This window comes from Melopsittacus undulatus, chromosome 10, assembly GCF_012275295.1.
Source record: "Melopsittacus undulatus isolate bMelUnd1 chromosome 10, bMelUnd1.mat.Z, whole genome shotgun sequence".
In the NCBI taxonomy this organism is placed as follows: domain Eukaryota; kingdom Metazoa; phylum Chordata; class Aves; order Psittaciformes; family Psittaculidae; genus Melopsittacus; species Melopsittacus undulatus.
Window position 1 is genome coordinate 33166356 of NC_047536.1, and position 12718 is coordinate 33179073.

The 12718-nt window shown below is 46.7% G+C and overlaps 1 protein-coding gene across 5 annotated transcripts in view; it reads right to left on the bottom strand.

Moving 5' to 3' along the window:
- Nucleotides 1-2073: 2073 nt before the first annotated feature.
- The window catches only part of KCNQ2 (potassium voltage-gated channel subfamily Q member 2), a 61579-nt gene continuing 50934 nt past the window's right edge, over nt 2074-12718 (bottom strand). For 3 of the 5 annotated variants that reach the window (XM_034066808.1, XM_034066807.1, XM_034066806.1), the window contains 5 exons: nt 12375-12598; nt 11762-11870; nt 11140-11271; nt 3483-3606; nt 2074-2822 (listed from right to left, as the gene is read on the bottom strand). In XM_034066808.1, the coding sequence (XP_033922699.1) occupies nt 2118-2822; nt 3483-3606; nt 11140-11271; nt 11762-11870; nt 12375-12598 (1294 nt within the window). In that variant the 3' untranslated portion in view covers nt 2074-2117. Of the gene's footprint in view, nt 2823-3482; nt 3607-8574; nt 8683-11139; nt 11272-11761; nt 11871-12374; nt 12599-12718 lie in introns of all 5 variants that reach the window. The other 2 variants (XM_034066805.1, XM_034066809.1) reach the window with 2 other exon arrangements.

The window sequence follows — 12718 nt, forward strand, 5'->3', positions numbered from 1 at the left end:
AAGGGCAAACCTGCACAATTTACAGCCTTTTTGCACTCAAAGATTTCACTGTATGGAATTCAAGGGCATCACTGGGTTCACTTTGCACAAAGAAATCTGGAGCCAAAAGGAGTTTGGGAGCAACGTAGAGAGGGAAATACTGCAGGAGACAACAAATGGATCAAATGGGAAAGAAAGGAATGAGCATGGTTGGAATCCTGGGTTCCCTCTAAGGAAAATGTTCTTCCCTCCTGGATAGTGAAACATGGCAGGAAAAACTGTGTCATTTCCTGACACCTCAATCCCATGTAAAGACCTGCATGTTGGTCCTGAGCACTAGCAAAAGGATGGGTTTATTTCCTGTCTGCACCCACATCTTCTCTAAGGCCCAAATAGTTCTGAGTCTCCCCTGGTTGCTGCTTCTAAACAAGCAAACAGGAGACAAAAAGGCTGTGACTCTCCCTTCACCCCAAGTAAGCCAATGTTCAGCCTCTCAAAGGCCACACAGAAATGAAGCTGCCACATAAATATCCTTAACAGGCTCTTGTTATAACACAGAGAAAATGGGGAGATGGGATTTGAAACCACAAACACGGCACCAGCAGAAAACCCACATGGGATTTGGGCCATAGCTGCATGGGAGGATTCAGAGGCACAATGCCAGCCATGGTGTCCCAGCCCTGGAGATGGATCCCAAACCCCTCTTTTCCTGATTAACCCCCTTGCAAAAAATCCCTTCCAACCTATCCATGTAAAGTGACTTCATTTTGGTCCCAAAAGAAACTCTGAGCATCACTTTTCCCTTCACCTTCCCCCAGCTGAATGCACTGCTGAGGTTCTTGGCAATGACACAACAACCTTTCCAAGAGAAACTACTATAACCACAATGAAACGGGGCAGACTTGGATCGGCACAGCTTGTGGGCAAGCACATATAAGAGGCTTCTAAAAGACCATGAAGAAACAAAGAATCACCTCTTAACTCAGCTCGAGGGGTCCAAACAAAACCAAAGGATGTCCCAAGAACATGGGTGTGGGATTCTTGGCAGGGCAGAAGAAGAAAGGGAAGATCTTCACGGGGCATAGTGTGTGCAAAAGTGTTCAGGCACAATGCAAACTGTAGGAAAAGTGCCCCCTCTGACCAACAGGGCTTCAAAAGGATGGAGCTCAGCACTTAACTCACAGCAATGCAAGGACCACTGCATCTTGCATATCCACCCTCTCCCATTGGCCTGGCGGCTGTGGTGCCTCCACAATAGCACTGCTGGCCATGAGAATGGCTTCACACCATGGCAGCCCTGCCATGGCGAGGGGTTGCCTTTGGTTTGCCTTTGCCTCCAAAGTACCTCCAGGTCCATTGTCAATGGGAGGAGAGATAATTAAGTATAATACATGGTTTAAAACATTAAATTCCAGCCCCACAGTCTCTATTCATCCTCTGCCTCATTTCTCTTCCCTCTGGGTTGTCTCTTCAGTGTCCTAAGATGGGATAATTGCCAAACCATCCTGGTTTAGAGCAGTATTCTAACCTGTCCCACTTTAACGCCATGTCTTCTGCTCATGCAAATATTCCAACCACCATCCCTCTCCTCCAGGGGCCTACGCAACACTTCCATGTATTATACTGGAATTATGCCACCTACCTGACAGTTAATGAGGAACCACAGAGTAACAACCCCCTGTAATTACCCATGACCTGAAATCTAAGCCAGGAACAGACACGTGTTCATTCCGCAACTCCAAAACGCCTGAAGGTGGAATCACCAGTGCAATTCCCACCTCCCACTTGTAACTGTGACCTCCAAAAGCCCTGGCTGGGTGGTTTATTCCTGCCCTGCGCTTCGGAAGGTTCCCAAGAAATGCAAGTTGCCTACGCTGCACCATGAAATAATCTCACCCAATGATCTTAGAAAGAGAGTATGAAAGAAATCTGGACTTCACGGCTCCAGTTCGCTCACCACTGTGACCTCTTCCACAAAGGCAGGCTCCGACCTGCTCATTCCCCCATCCCAGAGTAAGAAAGTATCTGCCAGCTAAGGGTGTCCTAGAAGGAGGAAAACCTTAGCTGTCGATCTCCTTGAGAAGTCTGATGCATGGGCAGCTGCCAGCGCTCGGATGTGGCTCGGTGGCAAGAAGGCTTCACTGCCTGGAGGCTGACCAGCCCATGTCACTAAAGGGTCCCTCACCCGTGGCCGACCTGGGAGGAGGACCGCAGGGCGTGCAGAGGTCAGAATCGGTGTCTGACTCCCCTTCTGCAATGTAGGGTCTGATTTTGGCCACGGCTGCATAGCAACCGTTGTTAAGGATGTCCAAATTCTCTTTGGACTGGGAGATGCTAAAGCCGCTGAAAGAGCGCTCCAGTTCCTCGTGGTCTACCGAGGGGATGGAGATGGACGTGTCGCTGTCTCTCATGGCACTCTCATGGTGTTTGGTTGTAATGTCTTCGTTCCTCAGGTACTCCGCGCTCGCCCTGTGCCCGCTGCTGTATGCTGACAAGGAGCGCTCATGGGAAGGCGGAGGTGGGATGCGGACCAGCGAGCCGGGGTCTCCGATGGGAGAGGAGCCGTGGCTCTGGCGCTGGCATGATGTCGAGGGTGGGCATGCGTTGGTCGGGACTGGTGGGGCAGAGAAGTTCTTCTGACCCATGGAGCTGGTGGACCTGATGATCTTGATGATGCAGCCGTTCTTGTCAATGTGCTCCCTGCTGCCTTCGGGGCTGTGGTAGGGAGGCGCTGGGTCTGGTTCTTTGGACCCAAAATAAGCCTCTGTCTCCGTTGGTGGGATGCCCATCCGCTGCATGTAAATGTTCACCAGGAAGTCCAGCTTCTTCTCCATTGACTGAACCTGCAAAACACCATGGTTTCAGTGCTACATGCTGCACATGGACTGAAGCACATTAATATCCTGAGTACAAACAACTTCATAGATGCCTACACTGACCACACCACACTGAACCAGTTGGTAAATACTTAATTGTCCTGTTCTAAAGCATTTAATTCTCCACCTTTTTGTAGGGTTTTCCTTAAACTCCTATAAACTTTTTGACAGGCACTGAATTCCAGGAAAGGTGGAGCATCCTCACATCCCTTCTGCTCCTTACTTGCCTGATCTCAGATGCCATGGGGATTTCTGAGCCTTATCCTCTAGGAAGACTTTAATCTTCAAGTACAGCCAGCAGCTACAGCAGCCAGGCTGATGGCCTCATGTGAAACATGTCTAGTGAGGTGGCAAAGAAACCAATGTCCCATTCTCAAAAGTAATGTTGGCTTTTGGTAGACTACATGAGGAGATTCCAAAATGCCTGTTCTGAAAGCAGTACTTAAGCTTATAAGTACCCTTTCATAACATCCACCTTGTTTCATTTGCAAAACAGTCTTAGCTCTTACATCTTCTAAATGATAACGTCCCACTGGGGGAAATTAAGGCAAGAAGGAGCCAACAGAAAGCATGCAACACAAAGCATGCACCACCCTCTGGTAAGAACCCATTCCTGCCCCAATTTACCTGTTTTTCCACTTTGCCAAGCCTGCCCATCATGCTGGGGTCTTCAGGCAGCTCCCCTTCCGTTGGCCCTTTGGTCCGATCCTTGTCGGTCATGGAGGATCCTCTCCCAACGATTTGGTCAACTCTACCGGGATCAGAAAATCCCCCCCCAGCCCCGGAAAAGGACCTGGAGTCAGTTGGAGGCAGCAGGTGAGGAGGGCTCTGCTCGCGGCACCTCCATGGGACAAAGCAACAGCCTCTCTCCCAGCCAACACTCCAGATCACTCACAGACACGCGGTGGCACTGAAGTGTTAATTCAGATGCAAAATTCAGAGCGGTATTAGCAGAGTTTGGAATTACCCAGTTCTGTTTGTACAGATCAAACCTGGCACATTATGCATAGTAAGTTTACCCACTGCAAAGAATTTCTTCCAAATCAATTCGCTTCTTATTTGCGCTGAGAAATTACTCTCTCATTGGGGAAGATCATCTGTCTAGTATATGTCAATGGGATGTTATTTCTGTCTTTGCAGCAGTTTCCTCTCCTCAATGCAAATGTAAGTGTGTAATTCTCATGCCCATGAAAAAGGGCCACTTGCCCTAAGATGCAAAGAGGTGAAGCACTGTTTCCGTGGAATTACATCAAGGCTGAATTTGGTTACAACCCACCAAACATTACCAAATTGCCTTTATCTCAATGCTACTGCAATTCATACCTGTATCGTTAGGCATTTTCTATTAGCAGACCTCCAAGCTGGTAAAAGCAGAGGACACTCCTGCCAGTAGCATGCTGTTTGGCACAAACTTCTTTACACACATTACATTTGCAAATGCCCAGTATAGAAACACAGCATAGATACAGCTCTGTATGCAGAGGATGAAGGTGGGCAGAGCCACTTTGGAAGCTGGAAGTCAATTGTATGAGGAATCAACTATAAGTTTCCTAGATTAAACACCAGAGCTTCTTGATCCCTCAAAAGTCAGTTCTGGAATAGCTTCTTAATGGCAGCCCAGTTTATAACCTAATTGTATGCCAGGCAAACTTAACCCTTGCATAATGCACCGAATGTAAGGGTGGCAGGGGAAAAGAAGGGTTAATTCATCAGACTGAAACCAAGTTGAGGATTCTTGAGCAGGAAACTCAAAATGCTCCTTACGCAGTTCTGCCGTGTGGGCCATGGGTCCATGCACCAGGAGGAGGAAAAGGAAGAAGCTGAATACAGACAGACAGGGGAAAATGGACAAACAAAAACCAAGGAAAGGAATGAGATGTGAGGCTATTTCCAACACGAGAGCTACCTGTTTTCTTTACATTGGACAGGGACTTCATATATACATTGGTTGTTGACATTAAGGGACAGATACCAGTGGGTATGGACCAGCGTGGCTCCCTTAGCTTATATTAGAGCAACAGCAGCTTACAGCACCAGAAGATCTGGCTCAAAGAGATGAAGTGGATGAGCACATTACACCAAAGACAGGAAATACAAGCCAACAATTATTGTGGAGTTTATCTTTGATCCCAGAAGATGCTTCATTTGGGCAGGGATGTGACAGAATGCGTTTCTGTTTAAGAAGTCATGTTTGATCCTTTGCTTAGCAATATAAGCACAGGAGTACGAGGAGCACCAAGTGCTACAATTACAAGTGTGAGGAATATGCATGCCTTATTTCTCTCTTGTAATGGGAGAAGGAAATCATTGACACGTACAGGAGCTCCCCACAAGGGACGCAATTACTGACATGACATACAGCACAAGAAATCCTATGACAATGTTGCTACCATGTAAGCAAAGAGGTATTAAATTGGATACCTCGGACTACCTTGGTTTGGAATCACAAGTCAAGGCGTAGTACAGCCACTGTACGAACTCCCCTCCTGTATGCACAAGCAAGCAGACTAATAAAACAATGATCATGAGTTTAAGGAGGCCCAAAGTCTAAACACTGAATATTGCATGAGGCCAAGACCAATCGGGGGTCCTTGTGTCCCATCTAGCACAGCACTAACACTGAAATGTGTCCAGTGATGTAAATGAGATGTTCTTCAACAGCTGCTGAGTAGAGCAGGGAGGCAGGACAGACTAACACAGAGGAAAACTGCCATGTTATGATGTATCATAACAGTAGATAGAGTCTTGTGGGAACTGAGGAAGGACTTCTAGTCTCTTCCATGTCCTTAAGAGAAGAGTTATCCAGGAAGTGAACCTCACTTGACATAAGTGAAGCACAGGAGGCCAGAGGATCACTAGTATCATGTAGAATAGCACCAGCTTCTTAAACCACTTTCAGGCTAGACACTACTTGCCTGTGAACCTGCTGTGATTTAAAAGCAGGATTGAAGCCCTTCACAGAGCTCACTATAGAGCATTCAGAAGCCCGTGTCCATACACCATTGACACCAGAGCCCAGGAGAGTTCCTGCATCATTCATTCCCTTCGTGTCTATACTTTAACACAGTCCTGACTCCAGAGGTGGTCATCTTCCACACCTCTGAGAAACCAGGGAGACAGATCTTGCCCTGGAGGCAGGCTCTGCACTGAGGATGGTGCAAGGGGCACCTGTGGGCCACTGACTTCAATGCAGAGAGAGGAAAAGGTGAACCAAGTCTTTCTCTTTTGATAGGATAAACTAGGCTCAAGGTCTCCCAGCCCTTTGCTTCCCCTGGCAAAAGTTAAACCAGAGGAGGGTGCTTCTACCCTCAGCAGAGCGCAGAGATTTCATCTGTGCCTTATCTGATACAAGAGAGGAATTTCCTCTGTGCTCCTAACCCATCCATACCTAGCTGAGCACTGAAAAGAGCAAGAGGTCCTTTTAGCCATTATAAAAGAGCCTGAGGTTTTGTCCAAATTGAGCAGCAAAGCTCAAAAGATGATGAAGAGAACATATTCCACCTCTGCAAGCAGAGGGGGATAGTCACAAAGGACCACGTATCTCCTGAGATGCCAGACCCCACTCCTTCATCCCTTGTGTCTTCCCAATGCTAACTCTGGCTGTGTCAAATACAGAGCAGAGGGAAGAAATCAGCTGAGGTTTTGGAAGAGCCAGCCTCGTGTTTTTCCCTTGGTAGCAGAAGACGCAGAGGTTTCTGCATTGACATGACAAACTGTGCCATCTGCTGTCCTCGATAGGCTCTGCGGGCCTTAGTTTGGGAGGGAGAGAGAAAAGGGGGTTGCTCCTTACAGTAAACTTTGGTATCTTTCCTTCTTTCTAATGATACAAAAAAAATGTAAGGTCTTGCATCAGCCACAGTGCAGGTTTTCTCATGCTTCATTATGCTTCATGCTAACAGTGCATGCAAAGAGGTGTAATATGTCACCCTCGGGCCAGAAGCAGACATCAAAAAGGTTAAACGGCTCAAATGAGATAAAAATGAAGTGTTTGGGAATAGATATTCAATTCTTCCTTATTTTTTCCCTTTCTTTCTTATAATTCTTTTGTGCACAATCCAGGCATTGAAGCCAAACCCCCTTCATCCACGTCACAGGACTGGCGGCTGACCTCAGGTGGCAATAAAGCTCTAGACATACTTGGACCAATATCTGTCATTTGAAACTCAGAGCTGAGCTTGCACCTCTTCTATTCCAAATATAGGGAATTTAACCCCAATTGTCTGTGTGTAGAGCAGGGAGCAAACACCTTCAGCCAAACCACAGTGGACGTCCTCCAGCACCCAGCTGCCTTTGCAGAAACCCTTGTCGCTAAAGCCCTACAATGCAATCCATGGGGTCGACATAGCTCATGGGACATGAGCTTGCTGCACACTTCATCTCATAGGTTAAATACAACAAAATCATTGGAATATTCATTGTGATTTCAAAATCAAGGTTTTTCTGGAGATAAGAAAGTGATTTCACTTTTACAGACAACTTTTGGGCCTCATCTTTTGGCAGGAATCAGAAATGGGAAAAATGCTTTTCTGAGAGCGTCTCTTTTCCAAGTGTAAAGCTTGGGGCTTCTGGAAAATTCCCTCTTTTTTAATCTCTGAGCTGGCTGAGTGGGGAAAGGTAAGCTTTCAATATGCCTTTTACTCACATCCCTCTAGTGAAGATTACTCAGAGCAGCTTAAATCAAAATCAAGAGCTCTGTCACATATTAGCTCTTAGGGAGGGCAAGTATATTTAGAAGAGAATATATGAGACTAAGCTTGCTGCATTTAAAAATCACCTACTATTTGTACATGGAAAAATACCTCCTGGCAAGTATTTATACCTGCCTTGGGCTCCAGTGGTCTCAATACAAGGTGAAAATAGAGCTCAGCTCATGGCACTGCTGATCAGACCTCAGAATGCCTTAAAACCAGGTAATTCAGTGAGGATATGTTCCTTGTGGCATCAGCTTCAGGTAAGGTTTTACCTAAGGAGAGACTTTCATAAGGACAATGAGAAAAGTCTCACTGTGTGACTGAGGGCTGGGTTTGACTCCTGCTCTTTTTGCTTGCAATAATAATAATAATAATAATAATAATAATAAAAACTTATTAATAATTTATTATTATTATTATATTAATTACTATTTTTATTTTAATATGAGTCCATGGTTATAATATTTTAACACATTTTCCCTCCTATGGTCAGTAGAGTTACATCAGCAAGGAAGAGACCACTGTGTTCATTAGATATGAAACACTTCATTCTTACTTTGCCCACTGAATTAAACTCATTCCAGAGTACAAAGAGCAGCAGAGGCTCTTTTGCTTGTGTGTGGTTTGCCTTTTAGAAAGCAGATTGCTCAGTTTAGATTGGCTTTGTGGGTAAATATTCCACCTTTTACATTTGAAGATGGTCTAATAAAATAAGAGATTTAAAAAGATATAATTTTGCTTTCTAACACCCAGAAGAGTGAAAATAGAAAACACACTTGAAGAAACTGATGGCTACTGATGGCTCTATGAATGCCCTGTTTCTTTTTCCCCTATGGCTTGCTTAACGTGAAATCTCATTCCTGAAAGTCAATCAGAGCACACCCATAGTAGCAACCCCTTCCGAGTCATGATTTAGCAAGCTGCTAATAAACATCCATGATAAATGCCGTCATATAACTGGCATGAAAGGGGTTTGACATAAAGCAAATGAAAAACCCAGAGAAAGCGGCGTTTTGGTGAATCCTAACCTAGGCGAGTATTGGGGAGATTCTTTGGAAGAATACATGGGTCCTTTGGTTGGATACTTCTTATGCCGGGGAGTTGAAGGGGGTGGGGGACCCACAATCATATCTATCCTGGCAAAGTAAATAAGAGAAAGAAAGACACCAGCAAAAACGCATAATGAAGCAACAATGGAGAGAAAAGTCGGTCAGAAAAAGTTGCAGGGAGAAACAACTGCAAAACAGAACGACAGAGAGAGAAAGAGAGAGAAACTGAACACAGACCCCACTGGAAACAGAAGGCTCTCTCCTATCACTTGGTTCTCAGTGAAAGCCACAGTCTTCCCTCTTCTGGGTAAGACTTGGAGATGTAGGCACCACTGAAACATTATCAGGAGGTCCCCCCACCCCAGATACCCTCTAGAATGTATTTGCATGTGTGTAGTGATATCCCATTGAGGCAGTTTGAGTATGAAACAACATATATTAGTTCTCCTTTCAGTTCCAGTGCTAGATAATGCATCCTCAGCTAGGTCAGAAAAGCACAAGCTGTTGGGAGTCGGTGGGATACACTGCAGGATTGTATACTCAAGGAATGGGAGACATCCATGGTTGGCAAGGTGTCAGGATGAGACACGAGACAGTGTGAACACAACACTGAAAAGAGCACATTACAGACACAGTGACAAAGGCATTAATGATTAAAGAGGAAAGTGCATGTAAACACCCCAGAAAGCTGCTTCAATGCAGCTTTAATCCACTAAAGCCCTAGCAATGGGAGGTCCCAGCCAGCCCTGCTGAGCTGGCAGGGAGAAAACACTGCTTTGATTGCTGAAGGAGAGGGCAATAAAGATACCTCTTCTCCAAGGTGTCCCATGACAGCGTCCCAGGGCTTCCCCATATGGGTGCATATGGGTCCCAACTTGGTCTTGGTCACCTTATCGAGTGGGTGACCCCTCCAGTTTCACTGGGCAGGTGACCAGCCATGGGACCTCTTAGTGCCCATCTGGCTATGATGATGAGTGCTCTGAAAGATGACCCAAAAGGGGATCTGCTCCCATTGCTGATTCGCTCAGTGGGGACACTGAAACCAGTGAAGCTGCCTGGTAGCCCTGATTGAACCTCATCCAAGTTCTTTTGAAGCAGCTCCTTGTCCTCCTGATTTCCCAGCAATGGGGTGGATGGCAACCCTTGCCTAGTCCAACCTTAGTCTTGCAGTCCCATAAATACAGCTAAAGGGAGAATTTGATTTGGTCTTTGAAAGCATCAATTCCTTACATTAACCTCCCCAGTTAAACAGCCAGCCAAACTCCTTTGTCTTTGCAGCAAAGGATAGGTAACAGGAGCCTTGGGTGTTGAAAACCTGTGTCCCAGCTAGAGCCAGAGGAGATGACAACCCCAATGGCTCACTCCCTACTGTGGAGGCAGCCTGGGGGCTTCTCACTTCAGCTTATTAAAGTCAGGAAACATCAAGCCCTTCCACCTCCTCTTCCCCTCCAGATTCAGCTCCATGTCTTGGCCCTATAATCACTGAATTTGTATGGAATGGGGGTGAGAGAGGAAATTCTCCAGGATATTTTAGTCTCCAGGGCGAGGGAGAATCTACCTTCTGGGAGCTGCACAGCATGAAGCAATGCTGAGAAAGTTCTCTCTGTTGCTTGAACATCAAAAATAGCAGAGTTAAAATGGTCTCAGAGAGATTCACGGCAGAAGAGAGATTCCTCTTTTTCCTAACACCATTTTCCTGTCCTACCAGGGCCCTAGATGGGTTTGAAATGAAAGGAAAACTTCCCCAGAGGAAGCTGGGCTGCCACAGCCATCAAGGGAAATAATTCCTTTCTCCAAGTGTAAAAGTAAATGGTGTATTGTTTTGACTGGAGATAGCCTATGGCCAAGCCCTGCCTCTATTCTGGGCATCCTTCAAGCTCAGCACAACTGGGGCTACTTCTGCTGAGCCGACAGAGCTGGGGGATGTTGGGGGTTTGGGGTCTCCTTTTCAATGTGGGCCATCGTCTGAGTGGTCAGACAGAAAAGCTTAGCTCAGATCCTCTGTTCAGAGGACAGAACTGATCTGGTTTGGGGGTGGTTTTTAGGAGAAAATGAAATTTTAAATGCCTTTTTGGGTTCCCTATTTTCCCTCCTATTAGAACTAATACATATTTGCTGGCAGTTTGAGCACAGAAGTTGGAATACAGCACCAGCCTTACCTATGGGACATACTGCAATGATAGAAACTCTTGAAGCAAAGTAAGAGGATGATGTCCCTGCTAATAGCAGGGGGTTGGACTAGATGACCTTTGAAGGTCCCTTCCAACCCAAACCATTCTCTGATTCTATGACAAGCTGTGATTTTTGTGTGTATATGCTGGGATGGGCACTAAGGCATTTTTAGTGGCATAACATCACCATTTGCAGTCTCTGCCCTGCTCTTTGCTGTGGGTTCCAGCCACAAGCACTGATGTTTTCCTTGCTGTTTCCTCTTAGGAAGGAAAAGAATAAGTTGTAGCTGCAAAGGAAACCCTCTCTCCTGGCAATACCTCCACAATGACCAAAAAACAGTGAAAAACTGAAGCAAAGAGAGGGGTTTCTTGCCTGGCCTGAAGGTTTTTAATCCGGGAGAGCATGTCCAGGTGACCAGCTGAGTACTGCTCGATGACGTCCATCACGTCGTAGGGCCGAAGGCTCTCCTTAAACTTGCGCTTGGAGACCAGAAACCTCATAATGCTGCAGGAGATGGAGAGGAAAGGTAAAATATAGTCCCTGGGCTGCAGCCCAACAGATAAAACACACCACAGGGAGCTGCTTTGGAAGAGAAATGGAATAAATCACAACCCTGTGGGTCTGGGAGAGGATGCGGCAATAGGAGAGGTGAAGGGGATGCAGGGGCTTGTGGTCCCCCAATGCTGCTTGGACCATCAGCAGTACATCCCTCTGCACTGCTTCTGTGAATGTCAGCATTAAACCTCAAAGCTGTTGAGAACGATCATCTGGATGCATCCCTGCAGGGGATTTTCCTGTTTCTCTATTTATTCCTTCCCTCAGCAAAAACTGCCCTTTCTGGCAGTGTTTTCTGCAAAGGAGGGCAAGCCACACAGGAGAAAGCAGCCTGCAGCACAGCCACCTCAGCATTTCCACCTCTGCTTGCACTTGAAATCCCTCTTTTTTCCCCTATTATTTGGTATTCCAGGCCACGTCCCCCCTCTTCCTCTCTTACCACACTGCCCTGATGCTGACTTTCAGCCCTGGTGTCAAATCTTCCGTCACAAACTCGCAGTTGCAGCTTTTGTTCTCATCAGGAATGTCTTCTCCAGGGAGGCTTGCTTCTGGGTTCAGGAGAGGGAAGAATACAGACAACACATTACTATTTCCTGGTGCCATGCTAGGAAAGATGAGTCAGATCACAAACAGCAACCCCAGGGGAAGCACCAGAGATATCTTTGCTAAGCATCCAAATAAGAGCGTTTCCATCAATGTGTTAAGGTGACATCCAGCAATGCCAAGTGCAGCTCATCCATATCTAGATTACAGAATCACAGAATGACTTGGATTGGAAGGGAACTCAAAGCTCATCCAGTTCCAGCACCCTGCAGGCAGGGATCCCTTCCACTGGAGCAGCTGCTCCAAGCCCCTGTGTCCAACCTGGCCTTGAGCACTGCCAGGGATGGGACAACCACAGCTGCATACATGATCACCATATATCAGCATATATACTTCCTATATATAGGAAGGGAAAGGGGACCCATGTAAGCACCCTGGCTGGCAACTCTGTTCATCATAGGTGGGGATGGAGAGGATTTGGGGTCTGGAATGGCATCCCAAGCCCTTACCTTCCGAGTTCTGCCGTGAGGCCGCTCCCTTGATGCGGAATGCTTGCCTGGCTCGGCTGCGGTCTCCGAAGCTCCAGCTCTTGGGCACTTTGCTTGGGCTGTCCTCGATGCTCTGGTCAGCGCTGGGGGACCTCCTGATGCCCTGAGCCTGTGGAGAGCCTTTCCCTTTGGTGCCAGCACCGCGGGGACTGGAGAAGACACGATCTTTCAAACTGACCTTCTGACTGTTCAGAGAAACACGTTGAAACAAAGACAAAAAGGAGACAGCAGGAGGAGTCATTCTGGAAACCACGCAGTCCTTCCCCACCAGCCATTAGAAACCAAGAGCACTTCCAAGCAGCAGT